This window comes from Branchiostoma lanceolatum, chromosome 8 (genome assembly GCF_035083965.1).
Source record: "Branchiostoma lanceolatum isolate klBraLanc5 chromosome 8, klBraLanc5.hap2, whole genome shotgun sequence".
Taxonomy (NCBI): Eukaryota; Metazoa; Chordata; class Leptocardii; order Amphioxiformes; family Branchiostomatidae; genus Branchiostoma; species Branchiostoma lanceolatum.
Genome location: NC_089729.1, coordinates 5512472 through 5528021, shown reverse-complemented (window position 1 = coordinate 5528021; position 15550 = coordinate 5512472). Strand labels below are relative to the sequence as shown.

At 41.4% G+C, this 15550-nt stretch overlaps 2 protein-coding genes across 3 annotated transcripts; one reads left to right on the top strand and one right to left on the bottom strand.

Annotated features, from left to right (window-relative positions):
• The first annotated feature begins 4742 nt into the window (after positions 1-4742).
• On the top strand, positions 4743-7802 carry LOC136440688 (activating transcription factor of chaperone-like). The gene is made up of 3 exons (XM_066436787.1): positions 4743-4930; positions 5539-5865; positions 6425-7802. Exons 2-3 carry the CDS (start codon positions 5667-5669, stop codon positions 7282-7284), a joined length of 1059 nt encoding a protein of 352 aa, XP_066292884.1. The 5' UTR covers positions 4743-4930; positions 5539-5666; the 3' UTR covers positions 7285-7802.
• Positions 7803-8825: 1023 nt separating this feature from the next.
• LOC136440689 (gamma-glutamyl hydrolase-like) lies at positions 8826-15485 on the bottom strand. 2 transcript variants are annotated; one of them, XM_066436789.1, is made up of 10 exons: positions 15292-15485; positions 14521-14632; positions 14141-14191; positions 13626-13710; positions 12736-12877; positions 12277-12383; positions 11907-12000; positions 10922-11059; positions 10517-10639; positions 9974-10091 (listed from the first exon to the last, which is right to left on the bottom strand). In XM_066436789.1, exons 1-9 carry the CDS (start codon positions 15428-15430, stop codon positions 10518-10520), a joined length of 990 nt encoding a protein of 329 aa, XP_066292886.1. In that variant the 5' UTR covers positions 15431-15485; the 3' UTR covers positions 9974-10091; position 10517. The 2 variants fall into 2 exon arrangements, with proteins under 2 accessions (XP_066292885.1, XP_066292886.1); XM_066436788.1 differs by lacking the exon at positions 10517-10639 and having other exon boundaries at positions 8826-10091.
• Between the last annotated feature and the right edge of the window lie 65 nt (positions 15486-15550).

The following is a 15550-nucleotide window of genomic DNA, read 5'->3' as shown; positions in this document are numbered from 1 at the left end:
CCCAGCAAACAAGCCTCAGTGGCCCTTGACCCACTTTTGTCTTAATGGTAACTTCCGGCCTCAGTGGTCGCCAACCTTGTCAGAAAAGGATGCCGATAGAGGATACAGTAAAGGATGCATATGATTAAGAATAGAAAATGATGCATATACTACATGAAGTAGAATAGAAAAGCATGCAGATATTGAAAATCATAGAATAGAAAAGGATGCAGATAGAATAGATAAGGATGCAGATAGAATAGAAAAGGGATGCAAAGGATGCAGAAAAGGATATAAAGTGCATAGATATAGATATATAAATGTATATATAGAATAGATGCAGATTGAATAGAAAAGGGTGCAGATAGAATAGAAAAGGATGCAGATACATATAAATGTAGAAAAGGATGCAGATACATGTATAATACAAAAGGATGCAGATAGAATAGAAAAGGATGCAGATAGAATAGAAAAGGATGCGTATAAAATAGAAAAGGATGCATATAAAATAGAAAAGGATGCAGATAGAATAGAAAAGGATGCAGATAGAATAGAAAAGGATGCAAAGGATGCAGAAAAGGATATAAAGTGTATATATATATATATATATATATATATATATAGACTCAGAGAGAGAGAGAGAGAGAGAGAGAGAATATATATATATATAGAATATATATATATATAGAATAGAATAGATGCAGATTGAATCGGAAAGGATGCAGATAGAATAGAAAATGATACAGATAGAATAGAAAAGGATGCAGATAGAATAGAATGTTCTGCAGATAAACGGGACACCTGACGGATTTTGTAGCCGATTTCCTTACTACATTGTACTTATGAGCGATTAGGCCCACAGTAGCTGATTAACTAAATCCGTCCCCTAGAATCTAATCTTTGTATTGGCTATCGTGGGTCTTAATCTATCACAATCAATATTTCAAGTTCACGGGGCACATTTAGGTGAATAGTAGTTAACTCCGCAATGCGTTTAGCAGCCGATTTTGTAGCCGGTTTCTTCACTACTAATGATCAATTAATTCAAGAGAGGTCGACGGATCGTCCTGACTTTTGGTATGTAGATTGACATGATAGGATGATAATTATGCACATTGGGAGCTAAGTTGAATAATTGATAAGGTCATTTTGCTGCGTTCCATGATAGTATATTGAAACATGTGACGGTAACCGAAAAAGAGAGGAACATCAATAGATATCAACTATCCAAATGACGAATTCATTTGCATGATGAATGAGAAACTACTATACATGTATTACCATAATGACCACGACGGGAATATCTTGCGGCGTTAACTGAAGGTGAACATCATTAGACATAAATCAAGACAATCAGGGTCTCATTTGCATCACATATGGACTCCTTCACTCAATATTGACCATGGCAAAATCATAAGTGATTCTAAATCCTAATATCATATTTATGAAAATGAGAACCTTATTTGTATAATCAATGAGAAGCCTTCGGAATGCGTCAGTTGTAAATGTAAATGGTATTAGGCCGCGGAACTCTAGATTTGATAAAAGAGATAAGCAACGGTTGAACCAAGGAGGTTCAAACGAGGAGGTTCTACCAACCTTGGTTGAACATATGCACACCCCCTCCAAATCGTCATCAACATTCACATCAGTGTTGTAATCAGAAAACCAGTAAGGCCATATTGATTAGATTATATGGATGACATCCGCGCGCGCATCAATTTTTGCCCATTTCCAAAAATAAAAAAAAGGGTTTCTACCATACTGTAAATCGTGCAAAGCAGCTACAAAATGAGCAAATAAATGTACTTCGAAAAACGGATGCCAAAGTCAAAGAAGAAGATGTGAATGCACAAAAATAAAGGTACCATTATCTGTGTGTTTAGTCATTTATACATGTTGACCACGAAAATTTTATAATGAAGGCAACTTTTTTTCCATACTTTTTTTTCATTCGCACGCTCGCATCAGTTTTGGGGTTCCCAGAGGATCATCATGTCATCCATATAATCAAATCAACACAATACGCCCTGCCAGCGTACTCCGACAAGCAGAGGCTTCGATCGAGAGGGGTAGTTTTGTCCGGGATTTTTAACGTTAAAAATCCCTGACAAAACTACCCCTCTCGATCGAAGCCTCTGCTTGGAGAATACTGCCAGCGTCCAAGCAGAGGTTGGTGGGTAAGTGTGACCGTTTTTTCATATGCCCGCTGGGGAGAGCGGACAAAAACGGGGCATATGATAAAACGGTCACAATCTTCCCCACCAACCTCTGCTTGGAGAATACTGCCAGCGTAGGATCTGCTTGAAGATTAATGGGGGCCCGCCAGCTGGCGCCGCACTGTGTCAACGACCGACAGGACGATATATCTACTCTCCAAGCAGAGCAAGGGTTTCGGCTGGTTTTTGACGTGTTTTTAGGCGTTTTTGTCGGGCCTTCTACTTTGTCATCGTTGGGTTGGGTTGGCGACACAACAAAAACGATGACAAAGTAGAAGGCCCGACAAAAACGTCTAAAAACACGTCAAAAACCAGCCGAAACCCTTGCTCTGCTTGGAGAGTAGATATATCAGCTGCGCTTCACTTGATCCACCTGCAGCACACGGTAGCAAACAAAGGTTTTCAAGTAGATGTTGGGGGGGGGGGGGGTTATTGCGTTTTCTGGCTGCCCTGCCCCGTCAAAAAAGGGGTACCCACAAAAATTCCCTCCCACAACCTGATTAAAAATTCTAACTTGATGTTCGTGAAGAGTAGGCCCTGAAATGGGCACAGCTCTGCCTCATGGATGCTAGGATATTTCAGTATCACGTGTTTCACGCTCTTTGATTAACTGCTACTATTGGTTGAATCCGTCTGGTAGTAGAGCCATAGAACCTGATAGAAGGCCCCATGGTCACGATCAGACACTGCAAGAAATCAGCACAGTAACGCTGCTTGTTCTCGCTTTGGCAGTTCAATATCTCACTTGAAGATTATTTGTGCGCCTCTGGAGGTGTGCCTCTGCCTTGAACTTGAAGGAGTCCACTCCGTGCCTTGAATATTAATGTTTTAGATAGACTTTGAATGTAGACGTATAATTTTATTGACATCTTAGTGATACATTTTTATTCAATGTGTAATGCCTTTTGTTAAGTCCTGAGAATATGTACAGGACGGACGCAATGGCTTTTTTCAATATTAAATAAACAAACCATTCTCTCTCTCTCTCTCTCTCTCTCTCTCTCTCTCTCTCTCTCTTGTTGTTCTCAGGGCATATGATTAAGCAAACAAATGATCATAACAGTGGCTATAGAGTATAGAAGAAAGCGACGCAGATCGGTGAAGCGCACGCCGACGACCGGATGATTTTGTAACTTCTCCCTACACACTTAAAGTGACACTTTTGTTTGCTCGACCATAATCCTATATTCTTATCTTGCTGGGTAGATAGTAGTCATTGCTTTGGCTCCTCTGGGTTTGGCTTTTCCACCAGTTGTTGCTCTGTTATCAGGGTTCCGTTTGGCCTAGAGGCTCGTCGGGATGGCAGTCAGTGTCACTTCGGCCGCGATGCGCACTTCGACTACAGCTTACGTGCGTAACGTTACCCATGTAACTTTTTCACACAAATGTGCGCGTGCGCACACGCACAAATGACACACACGCGCAAATGCATCTAATATCTATGCAACCGTCATGATACAACAGTATTACCGTCTTTGCCATGATTGATGCACACCGTGACGGGGCTAAAGGCTGTATCTCCTACATTATCGCTTCACTTTGAACAATAAAGACAACATTTTGACAAATTTATTGAAATTATAAACTCTTTCAACTGTACTGCGCCCGTTCAATGAGTCTTCAATGCCCAAATTAACTTTACGTCAACTTTAAATGATCCAAGGACGCACAAAGCTTAAGCTTATCTATGGCAATCTAAGTGCCCGCCATTTGAATGTAGTGCTGCCATACGGTACTTACACCACCTCTAAAGTACACACCAGGCCATTCGCCTGTACCTGCCTGTGGCTCACCGCCTTTATATAGGGCTGACACAATGCGGTCTGAAAGGCGCCTGAGGTTTGACATGGTACACCTCTTCTGCATTGTCATGCACATTCTGCACCTCAAAAATCGTGACTTGGCATTTCTTAAATGGAGTTGTAGACAATGTAGTACAATATACGTGACATTCCGTCACCTCAGACCATATAATGTCCTTGCTCAGACTAAAGAACTGAAATGCAGCGAGGCCAGGTCAAAGCCTTCCCGCCAATAACCTGCTTAGACAAACACTGATTACTGAATAAACTGTGATCTAAACGACCATATGTTTTATACAACGGAAAGAAGGACGCCGAGTCGAGGTTACTGACCGATACCTTGTACCAACTTTTCACGTGAACAAAACAAACATACGCCCAAGCCTTATCCTCAATGTAGTACTTTGGACCTTCACTTTCCCTAGGTGTCCGCCACAGTCCACGTGGCTGGCGCCTTGCCTGACCAATCAGCTGGCAGCTCTCACATGTTCCCGGCTGATGACGTCAGAGCCTTACAGCCGGCTGATGCAACACCTGCCGCAGCACAGCCCCAGTTCCGCATGCCCTGCCGCACTGTTGCCCACTGTATGAAAATTAGTTCTTATTCTTAGAAATCATTTAAAGAAATCAATCAACAAAAATAATTCAAACACATTCAAGTAATGTTAAGTTGTCATAAATATTGATTTATAATGTAAAAAATCGTTCATTCGTGCTGTATTTGATAAATATTATAGTTTTAGCGGAGGAATATGTGTGATTTAGTAGTGATGTGGAGTTGAAAACCCCGACCCTCCGTCTGGACGACATTCTTCTCTCAATGCACAACCGACGAAGAAGTGAACACAGATTGCCCGGAAAATCCATTCAGGATGGCCGTATAACAGGACCGCGGATTGCATTGGCAACCGCTGCACTTCACACCATGGAGTAAGTATTCACTCTTGACAAATTTTTCAGAGATTTTGTGTTGTAGATGGTGTATTTTAGAGTGTTGGTAGCGCGATTTCGCAATACAATATGGTGGCCACCCCGGTTAGATCCGGTTTTGTTACCGCCTGGCGCCATTTCAATCCTGGCAAAATTTTCGATTCCAAATGTCGACATAATTCCAATAAAATATTTTTTTTAAGCTGTCACATAATTCTGGTTATGTATTAGCTCATGGTTCCGTCTCGAAAAGGGGTTGTCATCTGCCCTAACTTGTCCAAAAATTGGTTGCTGCCTGGCGTGTTCGCACTTCCCCCTGCATTTCTAAGAACACTTGATTTGCGAACGTGATTTAAATTCTGATCTTCACCGCTTTTTTTAGTGACTTAAATGACGATTTGTAAGTTATGTGTTTGTTGATGTTGTGGAGAAAACCAGTCAACCAGATTTGTCTTTGTGTAGCTGTAAATGGCGCGATCACCGGCATATGATGTGGCGTAGTACACAAAGGATAGTGGTTTGCGTGACTTGGCGAAGGCTGCGAGAGTTTTTATGTCAACATCATAAGAGGACTCAAACTTATTTGTGCTTTTCTCTCGTCCTTACAGTTCGCATAATGGCTTCATCATACCAAGTATAATCTTGGCCCAAACGGAAACGGACTTCGACAGAACTGAGCTTGAACGTGAACCCGAACGTCAGCTTTTCTTCCCCGCCTTCAGAATAAAAACGAGCGATGAGTCTGAGCATGAGCCTGTACAGCGACGAGCTGTCCCTGCTGAGCGGGGACCCGCTCCCAAACGACGTCTTCTCGCCGATCAAAGGTAGTGGCCAACCTGAAGCCGCCGGGAGCGACACAGGAGCCACCGCGGGAGGCAGTCAACTCCAGCCCGACGGCATCGGTCTCGCGGGCCCCCTGGATCTGCCTCCTCTTGGTAAGTTCATAGAAATATAATTTATTTATTCGTTTAACAGAACATAGACCTACTCGGTTGTCATCGGCTATTTTGCCTAAAAAAAAACAGGCCTTGGAACAGGGAATGACGACTTGTTTTTCTCAGCGCCTTTGTGCGAACAAACATGTTTTTCTCAAGGTTTTGAATTCTGATATGTCACGGTTCCCCGGGGGCCTGTCGAGTTTCCCTGAGTCAGCTGTTTTCGGCTCCTTTCTTGTAAACAGATTCATCAAAATGTAAAGCCCCATTGGTGGCAGCTGACCTGTTACAGAAAAACAGGTGATTAGCATGAAATGAAAGGGAATGACAGGGCTTCCCTATTGGTGCTATTTTTAGCCCTGTTGCTAACCGGCCTTACCTGTTCCCTTAATGGCTCTCGGTGTGATCACATCTGTTGGATGGCTCCTACAGGGAAAATGTTTAATAGCATTGGTAACAGCATTAGATTTATCCATGTCAACGTTTAGAAAAAAGATTTTTTTTTCAAAATGTGATGATATGTTTGTATTAATGAATTTCTTTCTGTGTGTTGCTGTAGGTGATGATCCTTTCCCAGAAGCGGATTGGATGACAGAATTCAATCTGTTGGAGTCTCTCATCGAGAAGACGGCGCAGGACATGAACATGCCCATTCCGACAACCCTGTCGGACGGCATGTCTGCCATGTCCTCGGGCCACTTCAGCCTGGAGTCCACATTTGGCATGGACATGGTGGAGGAGAAGCCCCTGACAGAGTTCGGGATCGGCAGCCCCCTCCTGACCCCAGGGTCGAGCGAGCTGCTCCCTCTACTGTCCGATGTGAAGGAAGAGCCCAGCACGCTCCCGGCCACCATGAGCTACTCCGACCTGACTCCAGTGGCCACCACCCTGAGCGGAGCGGACTTCCTCACCACATCCGTAGCATCCAGCACAGTGTCCACCCCTCCAGTGTCTGCGCCCACCTCCCCAAGCCAGCACAGTTTTGCCTCCACTGAGCTGCTCGCAAAGCTTTTGGTCGGACCCACCAGTGAGCCCACCCCACCATCCAGCCCTGAGTCCTACCTGTCAACGCCCGCGTCAAGCCCCGCCGGCCGCAAGCGTCACGCTTCGAGTGTGTCTGATGTTTCATCCGTCGGGCAGCCTGAGGCCAAGAAGCCGCGCAGCCCGCGTACGAAGAGCGCAGCTCGTTCAGCAGCCTGCCCACGACAGAAGAAAGAGAAGAAGCGGGACCAGAACAAGAATGCAGCTACGCGCTACCGGGAGAAGAAACGCTCAGAACAGCAAACCCTGCTCTCAGAGCACGAGGGTCTGGAGAAGCGCAACGCTGAGCTAAAGGAAAAGGTTGATCAAATGACGAGGGAAATAAAGTACCTCAAGGACCTCATGTCTGAGGTGTATGTCCTAAAGGGACAAATGTAGGATTGGAGTGAACAAGGACTGACTAATAAACTGAGTTTGCTTCAGCAGCATTGTTATGCACTGTTCCTTTGACAGAAGACTTTTTGTTGGTCTTCAGTGTAGTAAAGTTATAAGAACTTTGTTGTTTATAGCTGGATGTGCTTAAAATAGATACACCTGTGTTTAAGTGGCCAGACATTAGTTTTTTCGGCCACACAGGTGATCTGGTGTGTTTCATTGTTTGTGTCATGTATTTGGGACCCAGTAGGGAGGTGTAAATTCCATACTAAGTCCTACTTACGCTGTCTTAGTCCAAGGGGGAACTTATTTAAAGTGGGAAAGTTGTAGCAACTGGTGTTGTCTTATTTTTGTATGCGTAACTCCTCTTTTCAATTGTAAATAACATTCCAGTGAAAGAGCTGTGTGTGGTAAGCTACTCGTTTCCCTGTAGAAATGCTTTTGATTCCTTTGTTGTCTCTTGGTCCAATAGAAATTACTTACAGTTTACACACATGATTAAATATCCTTAGATCTTACAACTTTGTGTCTGAAGTCTTACTGATAAAGCTGTGAACGCAGGGTTGAGATATAGTGGTCATCAAGCTATTTTATGAAATGCCCAGCTAGTTTTGAAACAAAACTACAAGGAAGTAAAGCAAGGGCGCTGTGCCGCAATGCCCTGACCATGCATCCCCTTACTTCAGCACTCTGCAGGTACTTTGGCAAGCACAAAATTATGTCATTGACCAGGGATGCTATTACATTAGATCACATATGGCCAGCTTCAACTGTAAATGTAACCTGTCAGACTAATTTTGCCCTTCATGAAAACATTTTCACTTGAAATTTCTAGAACTTCACACGTTCCCCAGTTCCCGCCTTCGACACCATCTCCCACTATTGGTGGCTCCCTGACCATTTTTTCCCAGAAAAAAACTTAATCTTGTGGGGAGGACAACACAGCTGGAATCAATGTAAAGCAGTTCCTGGAATTAGGTGGGGCATCCAAATTTGTAATGGGATAATGGGCTGCCTTGCCCAGCTGCTGCAAAATTTAGACAAAAGAAAGTCGCGATACATATGCATAGCCTCAAGCAGTACAGGCGAGCAACTTCCCGGGGGAAAAAGGAGTGTCCAAATCTACAGTGCAGTCAACCATCCAAACAAAATCTGATACTGAAACATGTAGTTAGCAAAATTTGACTCAATCCTAATCAAATGTTCCTCTGATACACACTTGAGGTGTCTTGCATGATCCCAGGAAGTCAGGGTTGATTGGTGTACTGTAGGTGAAACAGTCTGCACTAACAAGAGCATGTACCTCATGCATGTTCGTTTTATACATGCCTGGATAGGTGGGTGTAGGTAATTAATTCATCAGGTTGGGCAGGTGTGGCGGCCTCTCCTTCCCAGCCAGCACTCCCTCCCATACCTCTCCTACCACCTAGTCACTCCCCACCTTATTGGCACCAGTTAGTTTGGCTTTGTTTACTCCTTGCAATCCCTTGGCAGTCTTATCAATCTAATAGTACAGAAATGAAGTATGAATGATTCAAGGAATACATAACTGTACAACACATTCATTTTGAATCTTTCTTAAATTATTATATATATTTCTCCATGTTAACAGACAAAAAGAAAACTACTCTCCTCTTAACATCACAAAACCCACACATAGAAAAAGTGGGATCATTCGTCTTCCACTGTCTCGGAAAAAGAAGTCAAACCCAAATAAGATATAAGTTAGTGTTAGTATTTAGACTAGAAAAGTCACATGCTGTATTGTTATATATTGTCTGTCCGTCCTTTCATGTTACATGTACTTGCAATTAGCCTACGGGCAAGAACTTGCAATAAACTTACTTATAAAATTATAACTAATATAAGCACTGCAAAAGATGAATACAGGATTTGTGAGAAGTCATACTCAAAGCAGCAATAAGATCCCAAAAACATTGTCCTACTGATTGTTAGAGGCACCATAAAGATTGTCACTATTTCCACCACTGATTGTATAGAATGCCAGCTTTGCCAGCCACTAACTCTGGAACAAGACAGTTCCGTATGACAAAACTGAAAAATTCAGTCTTCAGGTTACGATCTATCAAACAGAATTCCTATTATCCTAGGTACAATCTTAAAGACATATGTTCTGTAATTCCAAATGTTCAACCAGAGTACAAAAATACTCTTATGAAAGGAACTATCATTTTCATCTATTTGAAATGATATTCAGTACAATGTGTTTCACACAAATATTTGCATATTGGTGTTGCTAGATCTACAGTCAGTTTTCTTTGTCTGGTACAAAATGTACAAACAAGGCAACTTTCTACTTACAACAATAAGAAAGTCTAATTTGTCTATGCATGATAAGATGTGGAGGAAGCTATAAAAATATATCTTTCCACATCCTTTTTCTTCAGACTGTGTTCCAGGTAAAATATGGACTGAGGAATTAAAAACCTTGAATTGTGTCTTGCCTCTGATTTTGTTGCTAAGCCACCATCGTCATATAATTACATAACTTCAGTTATCTTGTAAGATCCTTTAAATGCCAGGTAAAATATGGTCTGAAGAATCAAAAATCTTGAATGGTGTCTGATTTTGTTGCTCGAACATCCCTGAGCCACCATCATCATATAATTACATAACTTCATTTATCTTGTAACTTTTAAATCTTTTAGATCTTTTAAATGCCTAATCAAAAAAGTAGCACTGCTCGAAGTGGGCTGTATCTGATGTCCCAGTGTACACAGGTGTGTAGTTGTAGATCAGAGCTGACCTCTCCTCCTCAGGGCTGACAAACCTGTGCTGACTTCTTCTGGCTGTGGTAAAAAAAAAAGTGAAACACAATTTCTATGACATCTTTCTCACTGATCAACACAAAGCTGAAGGTCTTCTACTTGGCACTGGATAGGCACTTTGGAACATTATTGAAAATATTGAACTTTGAGTTTGACTTCATGGTAGTTTCTTTATATCAAAAGTGTCTAAATGTAACGTTACTGGTGTGTAGTTGGCTGCATCTGAAAATTTACATCATGAGTTATTTAAGAGAGCTGACACGCAGAACTAAATACTGATTGGAAACAACGAAGACTATAATTTAAAAGTGTAAGTAAGGCAGCATATAATTGTGAATCATTTCCATGGACAGGTACATGTGTCTACGCCTACGACATTACTAAGAACAACTTCTCTGCCTGCTGGAATTAAACAGATTACACATCACTCAGTAAGGCATACCTACTTCAGTCAAAGAAGTAGGTCTGGTCACTGATGGTGACATTCCCGGTGTAAACGGGTGAATAGTTGTAGATTAGGGCTTCAACCTCCTCTGCATGGGTGGGGAACCTGTGTGTGCTTTTCCTCGCTACAGAATCGTGTGGTAAAGCAGGGACATTGGAATGGTTATGGACTTGTGCAGTACGTTTTATTGATTAAAGGTACATGTTAAGCAACTCCTTAGTCCATCATATACAACTGAAGGAATGACAGATGCTCTAAAGTTGATCTTGGCATCAATGGTAAAAGATTCATGCAGCAAATGGATGACAGATTGCAAAAGCCTAAATAGATTGTAGACACTTATTATAATACAAAGTTTTCATGCTGTTATTAAAGATCACACGGCAAAGAAGTAATTTTCACCCACCTTCACTGACTAAGAAGTTTGCCATGGCCTGTGACACCTTGGTTGCAGCATCTGAATGTGTGATCTTCAGTATAGAGCCAAATTCAAAGTTGTTCTTCTCTGGATGCCACTGGACTCCATAGACAGGATATTTGATGGCTGCAATGTGAGAGGAAAAAATAAATTGACAGGAGAGTCAAGAGTTGTTATAGATTTGTATAATGTCAGGTCAAGTAATCACAACCTGTTGATGGCTTTCATTAGTTTCAGTCTTTAGTTTGTGATTGACAGCCTTGAAAGTTATGTCATCTGAAAATGTGTATCATGAGTTATTTAAGAGAGCTGACATGCAGAACTAAAAACTGATTGGAAACAAAGAAGACTGTAATATGATTATGAATCATTTCCATGGACAGGTACATGCGTCTACATAGGACAGCAAAACATGCATTAATCATGAAATGTAAGGTTATGAATCGAACTTTGTAGATATGTGTTCAAAGATTTTATATAAAAGAACAGGCATTAATGAAAGCACTTGCAGGAATGGAGTTAAATGAAGTGGTCACTCCAAGGTGGCAAGGTGGTCTAACATGGTGGTCTTGTGGGTAGCATTGTAGACCAAGGACATTATAATGTCCTTGTGTAGACTTAGACTTTAAGATTCTGGGTTAGAATCCCTAGCAGGCGGTAATCATACAAGGTGGTCTAGCTTAAGGTGGCAAGGTGGTTTTGTGGGTACAATAAAATATTGTAACTGTAGTTCCTTTCTTGAGCAATTCAACCCAATGATAAAGTAATGCATGGAATGTAGAATGCTTTAGAATGTCAAACATAATGAGTCTTGTAACTTTGTAAACATGACATCCAAAGAAATGTCATACAGTTAAAATTTCCCTATTCTCCAGCTGCATGAATACTATTACATATTAAAATTACAGTTGTCCATGTTATCAATATTTTTTATCTAGCATTTAGATCCTTATGAAAAGTCAGCAAACTGTACCTTCCATGCTGGATACAAACTCCATACCATCGTCATCAGTGTTTGTGGACAGAATCTTGTAAAAGCTGCTCAACTTTGCATCATTTGTAAAATTCTGAAACATGTACCAATATTCAGTTGATGTAATCTAAAACTAAGTAGATATCTCCATAACTACCTGCTAATTTATGTATTACAGAAAATCAGATGAAGACATTTCAACGATTCAAACTGTCCCTGCAAAATGAATCATTGGTGTTAAAATCCTTCTCTAAACAGTCGTCACAAATCTAGGATCGATTTAATACTTTGTTTGAAAAACTGCAAGTTTTGTCATATTTTCAAAATGTATTTTCAAAACTTTTTACGATGTCTTCCACCATCTAGTTACCTTAGGTGTGAGGCAGTATTCATGGAAATTAGCTGTGAGAGGTAGAGTCGCCAAGTCTGTCAGGATGTCCACTGGAACCTTACCGAACATCCTGCTGAACTTGTAGTCTGGGGGAGAGAAAAGGTGTCAGCACAGGCTATCAGCTAGGAAGGCGTCCAGGCGTTCTAAGGACGCCCTGTACTAAAAAAACAACAAAGAATTACATTTCCTCTTTTGCAGGAGGACGGCTAAAAGACGCCCTGTTCTCCTGGTAATTCAATTCACCTTTTGTACCTTTCATCATAAGCACATCTTGTAATAGTCAGTTGTGTGCATTCAATGGAATCAAAACAGATTTTAAAAAAAAACTTTCTTATCATATATGACATTCCTACAAAGTGCACCTCTGAAGAAGACTGCTTCTATCCAAGATGAGATTCATTCCCATTATACGATCCTGAAAAGCCTGACGAACCTTACCTGGTGCAAAGTCCAGTTTGTAAGATTTGTTTCCTGTTCCCTTGCAAGTGGTCAGCACATTTCTTCCACTGGTCAGGGCTGTCAGCTGCTCAAACCCCATACAGGTCCCCCACACAGGGAAGTGATCCCCCTGGTCAAAAGCCTGAGGGGTTAAAGATGTGTCAGTTAATCTAGTAAACCCCATGTCTGCCCACTAGAATAGGAAGTAACGGCACGTCATGAATTTGTGTAACAGAATGATGTCCCTGATGGAAATACCATGGAAATACCTCCATGAATAGACCAGGAACACCACCTGTTGAGTGTACCTGTATCTGTATCTATGTAACCGGTATAACCGCCATTCGGTGTAACACACCAGCTTTGCAGGCACGCGGCACAGCAGCAGCTCAGGTTATATTACACCGAACGACCTGTCACGTCTAACCTTTGCATATCTAACTGCATGCATTGTTTAAAGCTTCCACGGTACTTGGTTGCAATGAGTTCCACTCTACTTTAATAGTATTCCAAGCCTCATTAGTTTTTCCACATCAGTGTAACTTGGACAAAGACTACATCATTATAAACAACAATATTATAATTTAGGTTGTAGTTTTACAAAACAGGTCAAGGTGCACACAGTTTCAGGTGTGAACAGGGTCAGGTGCAAGTTTTCACCCCAGCCTTCTGTTTTCATGATTTTTATTTTGCTAACATTAAAAATAAAAATCCGTTAACCAAGAAATTAAATTGGTGTTGCCTTAGTGACTTTCAATCATTCAACTAGAAAACAGAGGTAGAAAAACTGCCTATTATAGTGCAAAATTCTTTTGCTAAATTGTGATATAAGACTGTCTTGACCAGCTTGCAGTACTAGCATTGAGAAAAGGCTGTTTGAAAAAACTCACCTTTAGAGCAAGATCATAAAATATCTTGGCTGACTTGGCATAGCCAGAAGTGAACATGTCAACAGCGCCCCCTGGGTACAGGACCCTGAACAACAGGAAGAAATGCTGTGTCACTATCTGTCAATAGTCTCTACCAGAATGTTTACCAGGTGAGTTTGGACACCATAGGTTTCATTGGCTGAAGGGGGAAATGTTAACTTTCCACAGATTCCGCCTTTTTGCTAAATTCTACAATCCGTACCCCAGTAGGAAGGCCTGGTGGCAGGTTACAATGTCAATGCAAGGAGTGGTAAATGCAACAGACTTAATCTCCAAGCAGATGTACAAAGGCAAAATTGGAACTTTTTAAATCTCCCAGTTCCCAGAGCTCCGGGAAAAGCTTGAGAGACATTATGGTTTTGTCTTTCTACATCTGGTTTAAGATGAGAATGTCTGGCAAGAATTTAAACTATTTTTGGTACATACTTCTTTTTGACACTCCTTTATGATTACACACTTTCACAACTTGTACATACCCATTTAACGAGTTGAAGAGCTTGGTGTATTCCGCCACAGTCAAGTTCACCCTGAGGACAGTAAATGGTGTTAATATATTGTAGATGAGGGAATACTAATCTATGATGCCAACATTCGCACAAAATGAACATCTGGAACAAATATGATAATACGTAATACTATGAAATGCACGAGGCGAGTAGTACACTCTCCTGGCTTCCAGGATTGGAACCCGGGCCACCAGCGTATAAATCCAATGCACTTACCACAAGGCTAAAAGGTTCGGGCCAGTTAGACTGCATGGTCATCATCAGTAAGTGGCGCTTGAACCGCACTGTTACAGTTGGTAGTGGAAAGCAAAGAAAAAAAAGCACCAAAAAAAGAAGAAGAAAAAGCTGACCTGATAGGCACCACACGTGCACCTGCACTCTCCAAGTACTTGACATAGGAGGCAGGGATGTAGGTTTTCCCATACTTGGCTCTTGTCTCACCTGAAGCCTGTGCAATAACACCTGTAAAGAAACATGAAAGGAAAGTGATAGAGAACATGTTAGGATCGCCATCTGATCACCTGAATGTTAGCGGATCATTTGGTAACAATTTTAAGCAGCTTTAGGGATTTATATAACTAGCATGTGACAGGCTGAAAATGACATTATCATCCAGAAATACAGTGTTGCAAAGAACTTGACGAATCCAACAAAGAAGACTAGTCTGACTACACTGTATTAACTTCATGCCGAAACAAACAAATCAGATTTGATTTTCCGTAACGTTAATATTAAATGATACAGAGGATGGCGATTTTTTTTCAGAAAGTTGGAACTTGTGATCTAGGCAAACAATGCTTTTGTAAGAAAATTTTAAGTAACGTTATAATGCTAACAATGAGTTAACTTTCTGTTTTCTCAAAACAAGTAACTTTTTTCAAGGGAAAAGGACTAAAAATGTTACAGAAATCACAGCAAAACAAAGAACAAGGTAACGTTAGAGTTAGTTTTCAGTTATAAAGTTAGTTACTTCAGTCCGTGTCTTGACAGCCTGCTTCAGCTTAACGTATGTTACGTCTCCATTCATACAAATGACAGTGCAAAAAATATTAGCCCCATGAGAAAAGGCTTGCAACCCTGAGCCCTTCTTCTTCCTTTAGCCCGCATTGCTGCGTACTCACCGATGATCGGCCTGTCATTAACTTCAGGGGCGTCCCGAACTGAGAAACCTTGTACTGTACCAACAGCGACGACCACAAGACTCAATACGGCAAGATTCGCCATCACGAGCAAGTTGTAACGTATCAATACGTCCACCATAATCTCACATGTACAAAATGTACAATGTTTTTCTTCCGAATCCCGATCTTGTGATCAGCTGTCCAATGACGAAGAGGTTCATTGCCCTGCGATGGACATCCAAGAACTGTGCCTGCTTTA